The sequence below is a fragment of the Caretta caretta genome, chromosome 11 (genome assembly GCF_965140235.1).
Source record: "Caretta caretta isolate rCarCar2 chromosome 11, rCarCar1.hap1, whole genome shotgun sequence".
NCBI lineage: Eukaryota > Metazoa > Chordata > Testudines > Cheloniidae > Caretta > Caretta caretta.
The window spans coordinates 65,233,643-65,247,673 of record NC_134216.1 but is presented as its reverse complement, the minus strand read 5'-3'; the positions used below and the strand labels follow the sequence as shown (position 1 = coordinate 65,247,673).

Genomic DNA, 14,031 nt, shown 5'->3' with positions numbered 1-14,031 from the left:
AACATCGGTTTAAAAATATACTTTGTATTAAACTGTGTTTTTCTTTGCTTTAAAGAAGTTGAAAGCATTTTTTCATAATAGTGTAATTTGCCAGTGGCCAATGCAGTAAAATAACATACTGACAGCTTTTCAAATGTACAGTGAATATGACATCTTAAAGCTAAAACATGTCACTGACTCTGCAGAATTGATAAAAAGCAAATGGAATATGGTAAGGACTACTCCATTCTTGCAGATTAAACAACAATTGAGAAGCCTTGGTCGTAAAGACATGTTTGAATCAAACTGGACACAACTCATACCCACAACTTCCCAAAAGATAAACATCTGCTTATGGCAGGCTACAGAGATCAGAACCATCTGCCAAAATGTGAGTAGAGAGAGCCAAATGCAATAACCCAGGACTGACTGCCATTGCTACTGTCATAGGAAAAGGCTAGGGCAGACACAACTCTGAAGGGAAAATAAAAGAGGGGATAGTGAAAAGCAATATTGATTTTGACATGTGTTGTGAATTTTCTCTCTGTCGCACTAGATCCCTGCCCCAACTTCCCAAAAATGGAGCAAGTTATTTATCCCAGCACATACTGTGCATATCTGGCTCCCATCTGTTGGGTTACAAGGACTTCAAGCTCAGTGACCAGATCATAAATATAATTCTGTGCTCTGTGCCAAAAGTAGCCATCTTCTTTGAGACTACAGAAAAGACAGACACAACAGGAACGTCAAGAAAACAAAGAAAAGAAAATACCTCAGGAAGCTTTAATATTTTTTCTGCTCTACTTCCCATTCCCAGATTCCAACTAGCTAGTAAGATGCTGGAAAGAGCAAACTCACTGTCACTCCCTTATTAGTTCAACGTTCTTGTAATAACAATGACTTCATAGCCATACACCGTTCTCAGTGATAACTAAGGATTTCCATCACTTTTAGTTCTTATATCCCTGCACCTTTCTGCAGAGACACCCTGTCATGAACAATCTGTTGGCTCACATTGGAACCCTTTAATAGAGCTCTTTGATCAATTTAGGGGGTTCTTTACTTTTGGAGCAATAACATGACCATCGGCTCAAGGGCTTCCAACCCTTCAATGCCCCACTGGGCACCAGAAACCTCATATAAAACTCTTTGATTGATTTCCTCCTCCCTTAGCTCAGTGTTCTCCTTCTCAAAACCAGAGAGAAACACTAGTGCTATCACGACCCTAGTGCAATGTAGCTTCTGAAACAAGAGGATCAACGGCTGCTAAATTAAGGGCAGCACTGGAAATAATTCAGAGGTGCCTTTTCCTCAGATTCCTTTCATTGCCAGTCCTTATGACCAGGAAATTTGATCTTTCTAGGCTTGTGAACTACAGCTTAACATCTTCACTTTTAAAACCAAACCTCAGTCCTTTTCCAGATGTCCAACACAGAAGGAGAAATAACAAAAGTTTGGTGCTCCAATCAAATAATCAAGATCTAGATTGAAAAGCTGTGTTGTATTGTCTTATTTCTGAAAGATTAAATTTGCTGAAAAACACAGTTTTCATTCCAAGTGTTTGTCTGTTTTCTTTTCATTTGAAATGACTGAACAAATCCTGAGAGTTGCTGAGCTTCTGCTTAAATCAGTGAGAGTTGTAGTTGCCCAGCAGCTGCTGAATGTCTCTTTCTACATATGTATTGCACACACACAAACGATGCGAAAAGAACATTATTAAGGTTGCAAAGTCAAGCATTCAAAAAGTTAGAAAATGCCAGAATTAAGGTTGCCTAGGCAACCTTAATTCACCGCCCTTGTGCACATGCATTCTGATACAGTCTGTAAGTACATGATCACATAGCATTTTTTCCACAGGCCCCCTGCCTCATTCAGTGCACAGAATGGACGGTGCTCACTTAATGAGCAGCTATTCAATGTTTTCCTTTCTCATTGTTCAGTGCATGGCTCCAAGGCCTTATTTGTTGAACTCTATTCAAACCCTACTCAAAAAATGCAATTATTAATTTCCTTATGGGCTTTTCTGTAGTGCTTATCGCTACACTATCTGAATCCTTCACAGACATGTATTAATTTATTTTCACAACACCCTTGTAAAGAGAAGGGATGGTATGATCCCCCATTTTACTGATGGGGGTCTGAGCCATAAAGAGATTAAGGTCAAAAGGATTCAGTAATTTTGGGTGCTCAATTTGAGATGCCCAGGGCCTGATTCTCCAGATCACTTAGCATTATATAGCACTTTATATGTGCAAAGCAGAGCTCCCACTGACTTCAGTCGCAGCGGTGAGGGCTCAGCACTCTGTTAATCAGGATCCAGAGTCCCAAGTTAGGCACCCAGAAAATGGGGAACACATAATTAGTGACCATGTGTGAAAAGTTTAAATGACATCACATAGGAACTTTGTGGCTGAGGCAGGGATAAAATCCAGTTCTCCTGTGTGGCATTCAATTGTCTTACTCACAAGACCAACCTTTTCCCTCCTGCAATCCCCTGCCTCATTCACTAGACACCTCCCAACTTCTGCAACAAATCCAGCAGGGGGCCTACAGACAACAGTCTCCTTCCCTACACAAATCTGATTCATCCTCCATTCTGGACCATGAATGAGGCAGGGCTTTCACGGAAAAAAATAGTATGTGATGATGCAATATAAAATATACTAAATACAGACTACCCTTTTGTGGAGATTACAGTAAAATCAATACTGTTTTTTGACTAATTGTAATCTCAGTTACACTCTGGATTTACAGGCACTGTAACTGAGGTCAGATTCCAGCCCAGAGAATTTATCAGGATATTCTTATACCATTCTTTCTTGTCAGGCAACCCCATTCCAGACTCGAACCAAAGGCTTTTACCCATCTAATGATGAAGGACGGAGAGTGAAACTCAGCTTGGCAAGCCAGCTCCTAGCATTCCCCAGGTCATACATAGTATAAACACATCACTGTCCTGTCCTGTTGGTACATTTGCAGTTATCTTAATAAGTGAGAATGCAGGGAGTGGTCCTGTGGTTTAAACACAGGACACATTTTACGAATAAGGAAGGACATTGTCACTTGCCAGATTGATGTCACATGGCATGTTTCTCTCTTACACAGCTCTTGAAGGTGATATAATTTGTTACAGTACATGCCATACAGATTTCAAGAAAGGTCTTAAAGTGATACAGTGCAGCGTCTATGAGGCTGTAGTGAAAGTTTTTTTCTTACATTTTGTGTTTGTTAATCTAATGCTGGTGATGGGTAGAAGCTTGACAATCTTGGAGAATGAAGTCCTCTTGCTATAGCACAAGCATTTGGAGTGAGTGCCTTCCCATCCAGCCCTGCAAGCCTGCCTCAACTCTGACTGGCATGGACCCCATGACTGAGGGTGAAAAGGCAGTTCAACCTCCTGGATGATTCAGCATTCCCCTACTCTGCTGGCACTGCAGCCAGCCCAGGTGCCAATTAGTGCCAGCCACGGTGGTGGGCTTTAGTGAAGCACACACCTGTCCACTGGGAAATGGATTGAGGTCACCTCCCTAATTGCACGCAGAAAACTGAACAGCCATCAGATGGCAACAGCAACTTTTGGCCAATACTGATCTAGGTTGGATTTGAACCTGCAGCGTAGGGGGGTGGCAGGCTGTGGTTTACAGTGTTAAAAACAATACAACCTATGTAAAAAAAATGTGTAATTCACAGGTGTGATATCCAACCCATGAATGATGAGATTCACCCAACCAACACTGCCAGGACAGAAAGCTAGCCTGGGTGGACAAGCCACTGAGCAAATCTAGAGAGTATTGAAGAGGAGGGTGCTAAGGCTGCAAATGAACACAGATCAAGCAACAGTCACAGAGAAAAGAAGGGTGTTGGAAGTCAGCAGCTGTAGATGTCCTCAGAGACTGGGCTGGGAAAAGAGAGAGAGAGAGCAGCACAAAGGGAAGAAAGGGGACAAGCACAGCAACGGAGGGAGGGAGTGGAGGAGATGACAAGACAAGTGGGAGCAAGGACGGAACAGTCAACTTGGATTGTCTGGGACTTGGATCCATGAGTTATTAGTATATACATTAAAAACAGCCAAACGCTGAGCCTTGGTGTTTTTTCCATTGAGCGTCTCTGGTGACTAACAGCCATGCTTCACTTTACTTATGAGACCACCAGAAGCCCTCAGTGCAATGATAGCCTCACATCTGGCAGTTACCTGTCCTTTATTCTATATCCTGTATCTTGGTATTGTTATAAGCTATTTGCAAAAGGACAGCTTCTGACCGTTAGTGCAATTTGCAGCATGAACATAAAAACTTCATGTTAGCAATAATCTTATTAAGAGGATTGATATAATAATGGAGACCCATTTTTTGTGCATATTTATGCAGTCACACACATTAAAACTTCAGCTAATATTAACAACACTTCATATTTATATAGTGATTTACCAGTTCAAAAAGTGCTTTATAGACATTAACTAATGACAGTAGCATCTCAATACACTCCAGTTTGTACATTATTGCTCAGCAGGTAAGAACTGCATTAATGAATGCTTGCTCAATAACTTACAAGATCGAGGGCAGCTGCCAGGATGGAGGCATCGGGGATAGTGCCTGGCTCACAGCAGTTTAAGAGAAACTGAAAGCGTTTCATGCCTTGTCTGATTGCTCCCAGGTTCACTACATTCTTGGATTTTCCACCTTCCTGGTTGGAGGCCAAGTGATCATCAAAACTGTGGCAACCTGAGGAGGTAGAGAGTACAAAGGGGGTCCAGGGTGGGGGGGTGGGAGATGAGAAGCAGCAAAGAGAAGGGGGACACAATACCTCACAGATAAAAAAACAAGTTGTACAGGAATCCTGGCGTGCATGATCCTGACCCAGTTCCCTTCCCTCAACTTGATACATGATCTGAGCATGTGTGACAATTTCCATGGCACCCAGTGACTGTGAAAACTGTGAGCCTGATTCTGAACATGGCTATGCTGATGTAAGTCCAAAATGGTTCCCTGGACGTGGATGGAGATGCTTTAGATTTACTCCAGTGTAAATTAGATCAGAGTATGGTTTGTCCGTGGCCTTTTTTCAAATATGTAAATACAGTATCGAGTCTTCTGCGTGTTCAGGCTCTCAGGCTCTCTTCCTCTCCACACTTCCTGGTCAGTTTATTTAGATTATTTCCATTTATCCGTCTCTATCTTAGATTATCATCTTCCTTCTCCCTAAGAAAGACTATGCATTTATCCTCACCTATGAATTTAACAAAGGTTATATTATATTTTGAGCAGGACAAACACGAGTAATAATTCTTCCAAAAGGACAAGGCAAGGATCAGCTGTTACTTATATAGGCCTAAATCTTCAGAAGTGACTAGTTATTTTGGGGAGCCCACCTTGAGACACCTTATGTCAAGGCCTGATTTTCAGAAACTGCTCAGCACTCACCTTCTGTAAATCCTTTAAGATGTCTCATTTGCAGTGTACCTAAAAATGGAGGCACCCAGAATGACTAGTCACTTTTGAAAATGAAACCCATAAAGCCTCCTTTGAACACATTAACATGTTACTTGTATGGGACACGTCAGCTAGTCACAATGCAGTCTGGAACCAAGGTTCCCCTGAGGAAGGTAAGTAAGTAGGCAAAGCCTAACAAGTTACAGAGTTGGTGTGGCTTGTGAAAGGTACACGAAAGAAATATTAATTAGTTGGGAAAACACAATGAAATTAAAAATATTCTAACTAAAGCACCGCTGGGGAGTTGCCAAAAGCTTTCGTTTCAGCCGGACACTCCCCTAAAGGCAAAAACAAGGGAGATCAATTGGATTTCTTCACCGACATGACCTCAACATGGTACATGGCTCAGCTGCCATTTTTGCCTTCTCAAAGGAAAGCTCTTCTGAAAGCTTTGACAGAAGATCTACATAATACATTATACGAGCACTTCTATCACCTCTAAGGGAACAAAGCTAGAAAAACTGAGTACCTGAGTAGAGCAGACGGAGGACTAGACAGGACTCAGAGGCTAAATCTGAAAAGTAGTTTCAAGTCTAAGATGATTACCATTCACCACAATCAAAAGTATAAACTCTCCACCTCCCTCTGCAGAAGCATATGCAGAATCAAGCCAAAGTCAAGAATCTCCAGATCATGGGCTTTCCTGGTTTGTCCACAAAACTACCCCAACTTCCTTGATTTATGGGCATAAGGAAGAACCTCTCATCATTGAGGAATCTTATAGAATGCTCAATAATAAAGCAACTTAGAACTTTGGGCTGGGGACTCTAGTTGTTTCTAACATGGATGTAACAGAGAAAAGCAGGGCACCAGCTTTGAAGGACATTCTTGACCTAGGGAGAGGAGAAAAGCAGAAAACTCCAAGTCCACTAAGGGACCTTGCCATGAAGACTTACCTTATATAGTACAATGACAACCCCAGAATAGATAGATGGAAAATCTTTTCCAAACTATTAAGCCTAATTATGCAAACAAAGATGAATTAAGTTTAAAAAATCTTCTTGTAAGAATGAAAGTACATGGCTGTCCTACAACCAGCTAAGCTACATAGTGCCCAACAGCAAAACATTTCTATCCGGGACAGATTTCATCCAAATGAAAACAGAAAAGGAAAAAGGACACTTGTATTAGTTGAATGGACATTGCTGCCTTTTCTTCCAATGCCTTTGTTTCCTAACTACCTGGTATATTTCAACTGATACAATTAATGGCCTGTATCTTGGCCAATATCTTGTTGGCCAAGATAATACAATAATACAATACTAATACAATTAATGGCCAATATCTTGTTCGGGCTATAGACAGACAAATATAATGATGTTTGCCCTTAAACATGTCTAACCAATCTCTCAGTGTCAGAATCTGTGCTGCACCTCTAAGAAGTACAGCACAGAAACTCACTGTCTTGGTGGAGGGCACAGCTAAGGATGCATTAAGCCACTTTTGTGCCCTCCTAATTTGGGGCTGAGCCACAGCCACCAGCACAATTTAGACACCTCTGGGGCCCTGTCTCAATTGTTGTGTCCATCCTGGTTTTCTGTATGGGTGGCAATGATTAACAGAATCTCCAAAGTTCTGCATATTGTGGTCCCGCCCCCATCATGTGCCTTCCATCCCCAGCCCTGCCCCTTTTCTGGGGCTTGTGAGGAGGTCCTGGAGAGACAATCTTATGACTAGCTCATGGCCTGCACAGGGAAAAATCCCCCCCGACACAAACAGGGCTTTTGAGGGTCCTTCTTTACCTTTCATAAAGGGGCCAGGATGTGGTGACGATCTCATCCTTGACTCATCCTCAAAGAATCAATCCTGAAGCACTTGCATGAGAGGAAAGTGATCAGGAACAGTCAGCATGGATTCACCAAGGGAAGGTCATGCCTGACTAATCTAATCGCCTTTTATGATGAGATTACTGGTTCTGTGGATGAAGGGAAAGCAGTGGATGTATTGTTTCTTGACTTTAGCAAAGCTTTTGACACGGTCTCCCACAGTATTCTTGTCAGCAAGTTAAGGAAGTATGGGCTGGAAGAATGCACTATAAGGTGGGTAGAAAGCTGGCTAGATTGTCGGGCTCAACGGGTAGTTATCAATGGCTCCATGTCTAGTTGGCAGCCGGTATCAAGTGGAGTGCCCCAAGGGTCGGTCCTGGGGCCGGTTTTGTTCAATATCTTCATAAATGATCTGGAGGATGGTGTGGATTGCACTCTCAGCAAATTTGCGGATGATACTAAACTGGGAGGAGTGGTAGATACGCTGGAGGGGAGGGATAGGATACAGAAGAACCTAGACAAATTGGAGGATTGGGCCAAAAGAAATCTGATGAGGTTCAATAAGGATAAGTGCAGGGTCCTGCACTTAGGACGGAAGAACCCAATGCACAGCTACAGACTAGGGACCGAATGGCTAGGCAGCAGTTCTGCGGAAAAGGACCTAGGGGTGACAGTGGACGAGAAGCTGGATATGAGTCAGCAGTGTGCCCTTGTTGCCAAGAAGGCCAATGGCATTTTGGGATGTATAAGTAGGGGCATAGCGAGCAGATCGAGGGACGTGATCGTTCCCCTCTATTCGACATTAGTGAGGCCTCATCTGGAGTACTGTGTCCAGTTTTGGGCCCCACACTTAAAGAAGGATGTGGATAAATTGGAGAGAGTCCAGCGAAGGGCAACAAAAATGATTAGGGGTCTGGAACACATGAGTTATGAGGAGAGGCTGAGGGAGCTGGGATTGTTTAGCCTGCAGAAGAGAAGAATGAGGGGGGATTTGATAGCTGCTTTCAACTACCTGAAAGGGGGTTCCAAAGAGGATGGCTCTAGACTGTTCTCAATGGTAGCAGATGACAGAACGAGGAGTAATGGTCTCAAGCTGCAGTGGGGGAGGTTTAGATTGGATATTAGGAAAAACTTTTTCACTAAGAGGGTGGTGAAACACTGGAATGCGTTACCTAGGGAGGTGGTAGAATCTCCTTCCATAGAGGTTTTTAAGGTCAGGCTTGACAAAGCCCTGGCTGGGATGATTTAACTGGGAATTGGTCCTGCTTCGAGCAGGGGGTTGGACTAGATGACCTTCTGGGGTCCCTTCCAACCCTTATATTCTATGATTCTATGACTTTTGGGCCTGCGGTCTTAACTATGGGCTTCATTCTGATATATTAGGAGGGGGGGAAAGGAGGAAAAAAAGGAGAGGGGGGCCACAAGCCACCATTCTGTTTTTGGTTCTTTCTATATTCCTGATCACCTAACCAACTGTTCTGGGCTGGATCCTGCTCCCACTGAAGTGAATGGGAATTTTATCAGTCACTTCAATGAGAGCACGATCAGTCCTCATTGTTAATAATCCAGAAATTGGCTCCTCTCCACCATCAATGAAGGACAAGATGGCAATAGCCAATGGGGCAGATCCTCAGCTGCTGTAAATGGGCATATCTCCATTGGCTTCGACAGTGTTACTTTGATTTAGACTAGCTGAGGATCTGGCTCAGTTAATGGAAATCATTGCCTATCCTAATGAGAGAGCTTCACCTGTTTAGGGAGTTCTATATTTTTCATTCCCATTTGCTGGATGTACGCAAGATCTCTTCTCTGTGCAGGCCTGGTGGGTGCTATGCACATTAATTTTTTTTTTTTTTTGCTTTATGTTGTATAAACTGAAGAATATTATGAACTTTGCATTGAATGAAAAATGTATTAAATATAAAAGATATTCACAGACTCTAAGGCTAGAAATGACCACTGTGATCATATAGTGCGACCTCTTGTGTAACACAGGCCATAGAACTTCCCCAAAATAATTCCTAGAACATATTTTAGAAAAACATCCACTCTTAATTTAAAAAACAGTCAGTGATGGAGAACCTACCACAACACTTGATAAGTTGTTTCAATAGTTAATTACTCTCACCATTAAAAATGTACATCTTATTCCAGTCTGACTTTGTTTAGCGTCAACTTCCAGTCATTGGATCATGTTATACTTTCTCTGTTAGACTGAAGAGTCCATTATTAAATATTTGTTCCCCATGTAGGTACTTATAGATTGTAATCAAGTCAATCCCTAACCATCTCTTTGTTCAACTAAATAGATAGAGCTCCTTGAATCCTTCCATGGAACAGAAGCGACTTTGTCTGTACAAAGTGCAAGCTGGTCTCCATATTGGAGTACTGTGTCCAGTTTTGGGCCCCACACTTCAAGAAGGATGTGGAAAAATTGGAAAGAGTCCAGCGGAGGGCAACAAAAATTATTAGGGGACTGGAACACATGACTTATGAGGAGAGGCTGAGGGAACTGGGATTGTTTAGTCTGCGGAAGAGAAGAATGAGGGAGGATTTGATAGCTGCTTTCAACTACCTAAAAGAGGGTTCCAAAGAGGATGGATCTAGACTGTTCTCAGTGGTAGCAGATGACAGAACAAGGAGTAATGGTCTCAAGTTGCAGTGGGGGAGGTTTAGGTTGGATATTAGGAGAAACTTTTTCACTAGGAGGGTGGTGAAACACTGGAATGCGTGACCTAGGGAGGTGGTGGAATCTCCTTCCTTAGAAGTTTTTAAGGTCAGGCTTGACAAAGCCCTGGTTGGGATGATTTAGTTGGGGATGGGTCCTGCTTTGAGCAGGGGGTTGGACTAGATGACCTCCTGAGGTCCCTTCCAACCTTGATATTCTATGAATCTGTCATTATAACATGTTTTCTAATCCTTTAATCATTCTCACGGCTCTTCTCTGAGCCCTCTCCAATTTATTAACATCCGTCTTGAATTGCTGCTTGCCAGTTTAGCTGTATTCTGATTACAGGTAAAAGCCCTTTTAAATAAATGATGAACTGTATAATGCATACATATATTTGAAATATATAGAACTCCCAATAACCTAGATGACAAATGATGATGAAAGCAACAGCTCGTAAAGAACTTGACAAAGTGACTCCAGGTTTAATAGGTTTTTTGTTGCTGTTCACTGTAATGCATGTTTGTTTTTCTGTCCTAGTTTTGCTCAGTTGTCATATTTTTAAAACAAAGACAGAAGGAAGCACTACATGGAGAAAGTGTGAGCAGAATGATGTCACAGCACAGCATCAAGAATGCTGAAAAGGAGAGGGAACAGCACAGTGACAAAAAACACTGTCCCAGGTCCATCCAGCCATCAGGTTCTTCATGATTTAATAGCACCTATCCAGTCTAACAAGCCTTTGTTCTCCCCTCTTAAAAATATAATTCCCATTGATCTCAATGGAAATTATGAATGCAAAGGAAAGTTTTCATTCCTGTATATATTTTGATCTTTCTATTACTTTTTTGGTGTTTGTTAACACTCATGCCCCAAAAGGCCTTGCACAGAATATGATTAACTCAGACCTGACAAATGTTATGATAATTCAACCACATGTTCAAATGAAATAATTAATTCAGAAATTGACATCTGAAGCACAAAATATACTATAAGGTGTGTGTGCACTATACAATATTATTATATATGTGTCTACACACACATTATATACATCCACACAGGCCTTGATGCTGTAAGTTATGCATATGGTTGCAGGAAGTCTGCCCATGCACAGTGATTTGCAAGACTGGGGTAATTTTATATAATACACACACACACGTAAAAATTATGTATATGTTTACACACACACACACAAACGTGTATGTACAAATTTTACTGAGCTACATCTCGTGTATAAAAATTCCATTCTGATATGGTCCCTTGACTTTCACAATTTACCTTTCAAACTAGAGATTTTAAAAAAAATAGTCTTTAAGCTCCCCTGATTTTGAGAAACTCACAGGTGACAAACTACACTCATGAACATCACTGGCTGATTTACCTGTTTGGGTTTTTTTCATAAAGACCTTTTCTTAACTCTCATGCCCCCTCATTTATTAAGCATTTCTAATGTAGACATTGTGTTTAAAAGCCAGATATGGCCCACTTAGTTCCACTTACATACAGACAAATAAATATTAACATACATTGCTCTTGGGCAGGTGAAAGAGATGTTCCGATTTTTCAAAATAAAAGTAGTTACATAACATATTAATCACAAAGTGCTGAAATACTTTAGATAGTTCAAAGTTCATATAGGTAATAACCAGTGAGACATCCTAGCAGAACAAATGCATAAGATATGTTACACGTAACATAACACAGAATAAACAAACTTTATTTTTGACTTGCATCCATACTTTGAATTCTGTGCATGAAATGTTGGCGACTTAAATTCAATGGGAATTTTGGATGTGCAAGATCAGGTTTAGATTTCCAGTCTGGACATTTGTGAAAAGCAATAGATGTTGAATAGCTTATTGCATTCACATCTCTAGCTCCTAGCCTTATGCTCTTACTTTGCAATATCAAATTAACAGAGCCAAAGAGTAACAACAGGAGCTCTCTGGCTGTCACTCCATGCTGAGAATAAAGAAAGGCTCTTTGCATTTTATGATAAATGAGGAGAACATCATGTTGGCTTAGCCTCTTCCTGGACATTTTTTGGCCATATTTTGCTCAGACATACCTATCTGAAGTTAATAGCTGGGAAGAGGCAGGTGTTGAAAAGCTGCAAGTATAGATAAAAGCAAACAAGACAAAAGATGCTAATGAAATGTAAGCGATGGGTGGTACATTATTTTGCAGATGGGTACAGTTGCATCTGAGCTTTGGGAAAAGGACTGTTCCTGAGGCTCTTAGGGCCAGATTCCACTGGGATGACTTTTTCAGTGACAGTGCAGTTTGTGAAGAGTGGGTGCAAAGATAACCATGAGCCGCCTTTACATGCCCCCTCCCAATTCTAGGGCTGTGGGTGCTGGGTCAGTCCCAAAGTACAATTTAGTGCGTAGTCTCAGGGCTCCTCCACCTTGTGCCGTTATGGCAGCCAGAGATGAGCTGAATGAAGCAGCTCTTCATCCAGGCTCTTTTCTTTGGTCATGCCCCCAACCCTGGGGCCCAAGATAAGGGTGTCAGAGAAGCCACCACACCAGCCTGAGCGTGCCAGAGTATTTCCCATGAGGGTGCAATGCTGAGGTTGCATATTGGGCTGGCACTGAAGCCTTTGTGTATTGGAGAACTGTTGCAGGGGAGCTGCAGCAGGGGCCTGTGTCTGGCCTGAAGTGTATATGTACCCAGTTAATGCAACTGCACATACAGAAACAATCCCATTTATATACCTCCATAATACATGGGAACATGCCATGCATATTATGACCTGAGAAATCATATGAGGGTGCATCTATTAGTTCCGAAAAGAAAAGCCACGACAATACTTAGGCATGTGGTATGTTGATAAAAGTCATGCTGTATGAGAAAATCAATCAACATATACTAGAAATAGCTGATCAAAAGGGACTCCACTTTACCACTGACAGCCAACATTTTGAAATGTATGTAAAAACAGGATATTTACACCTCTTCTACTGGATGTGTGACACCCACTGGTGTAACTGGGAACTTCAGCTGGGGGAATGCCAGCTCAAGGGAGCTACATCAGTTTACATCAGCTGAAGTTCTGGCCCATGGACTGAAACTGTGTATCATCCTTAGAATGTGGACTGTTTGAACATGACTTAGGTTTTCAGTGGAGATGCATAGATATTATTCATATCAAGTGTGACATCTTTGATGACAAGACTATGGGCCTGATTCTGATCTTATTTACACTGGTGTAAATTAGGAGCGTGGTAGCTCCCTGTAAGTTAGGGACACTTCAGTGGTGTTAGTGAGATCAAAAATCAAGCCTTCACTTTCTGTGTGAAGCTAACATTGGAAAGTGCACTCGTAGCTGACAGCTATGGCTATCCCCGACCATGTGACTCCTGTGCAAGCCTGTGCCATATGATGGCAAAATGAGCATATTACAGCTACGGTGTAATGTCAGATCATGTAAAATGTAATGTCAGGGAATGTAATATACTATAAAAATAGCAGAAGCAATGGGGTGGGGGATCAAACTCTGTGTTTTTTTTAAAACAAAAATAATAGAATGTCAAGATGCAAGGTTTGTCTCCTTGGTAACAAGGATCAGGTTTCTGAGCTGAGTTTGGATGGCTGTATAATACTTGAAAATATAATACCCCCTTAATAAAGGCACTTTTCAAACAAACATCACTGCTTTTAAAAAAATTGCGTTATGATAAAATATTATTATAATTATTTCTTTTGTTGAGTAAAAGGGACAGCATCTCTTTAACGAATGGTATGCAGACATTAGACATGCAAACACAGAAGAAAAGAGATAATTAAAACAAGGTTTGTACAGGGTTTTCCATTTCATCGGTGCTGAATTGTTCTAAAACTGTCATATGGTCACTAATTGGAAAAAAGAACTGATGGAGTATCCATCTTTATATTATGGAATGAAAGATTCACACACCCTCTTTTAGACTGAATCATTGTTTTGAAGTAAATATAAATTTTTAAGGTGTGTTGATTTGATTTAATTTGACTTTGTTTTTGAAAGTCCAAATGTTACATTAGCTTAATTTATTTGGACATATTTGCTTTTTTTTTATTTTCACATTCTACACATTTGTTAGAGTTTTTTTTTAAAATCAAAATGAAAGAAAGAAGGAAGAGAAAGAAA

The 14,031-nt window shown here is 41.2% G+C and overlaps 1 protein-coding gene across 5 annotated transcripts in view; it reads right to left on the bottom strand.

Moving 5' to 3' along the window:
* Positions 1-14,031, bottom strand: part of UNC80 (unc-80 subunit of NALCN channel complex) — a 186,892-nt gene that overhangs the window by 105,534 nt on the left and 67,327 nt on the right. For all 5 annotated transcript variants that reach the window (XM_048869155.2, XM_048869158.2, XM_048869156.2 and 2 more), the window contains exon 22: positions 4,528-4,700. In XM_048869155.2, the coding sequence (XP_048725112.1) occupies positions 4,528-4,700 (173 nt within the window). The remainder of the gene's footprint in view (positions 1-4,527; positions 4,701-14,031) is intronic.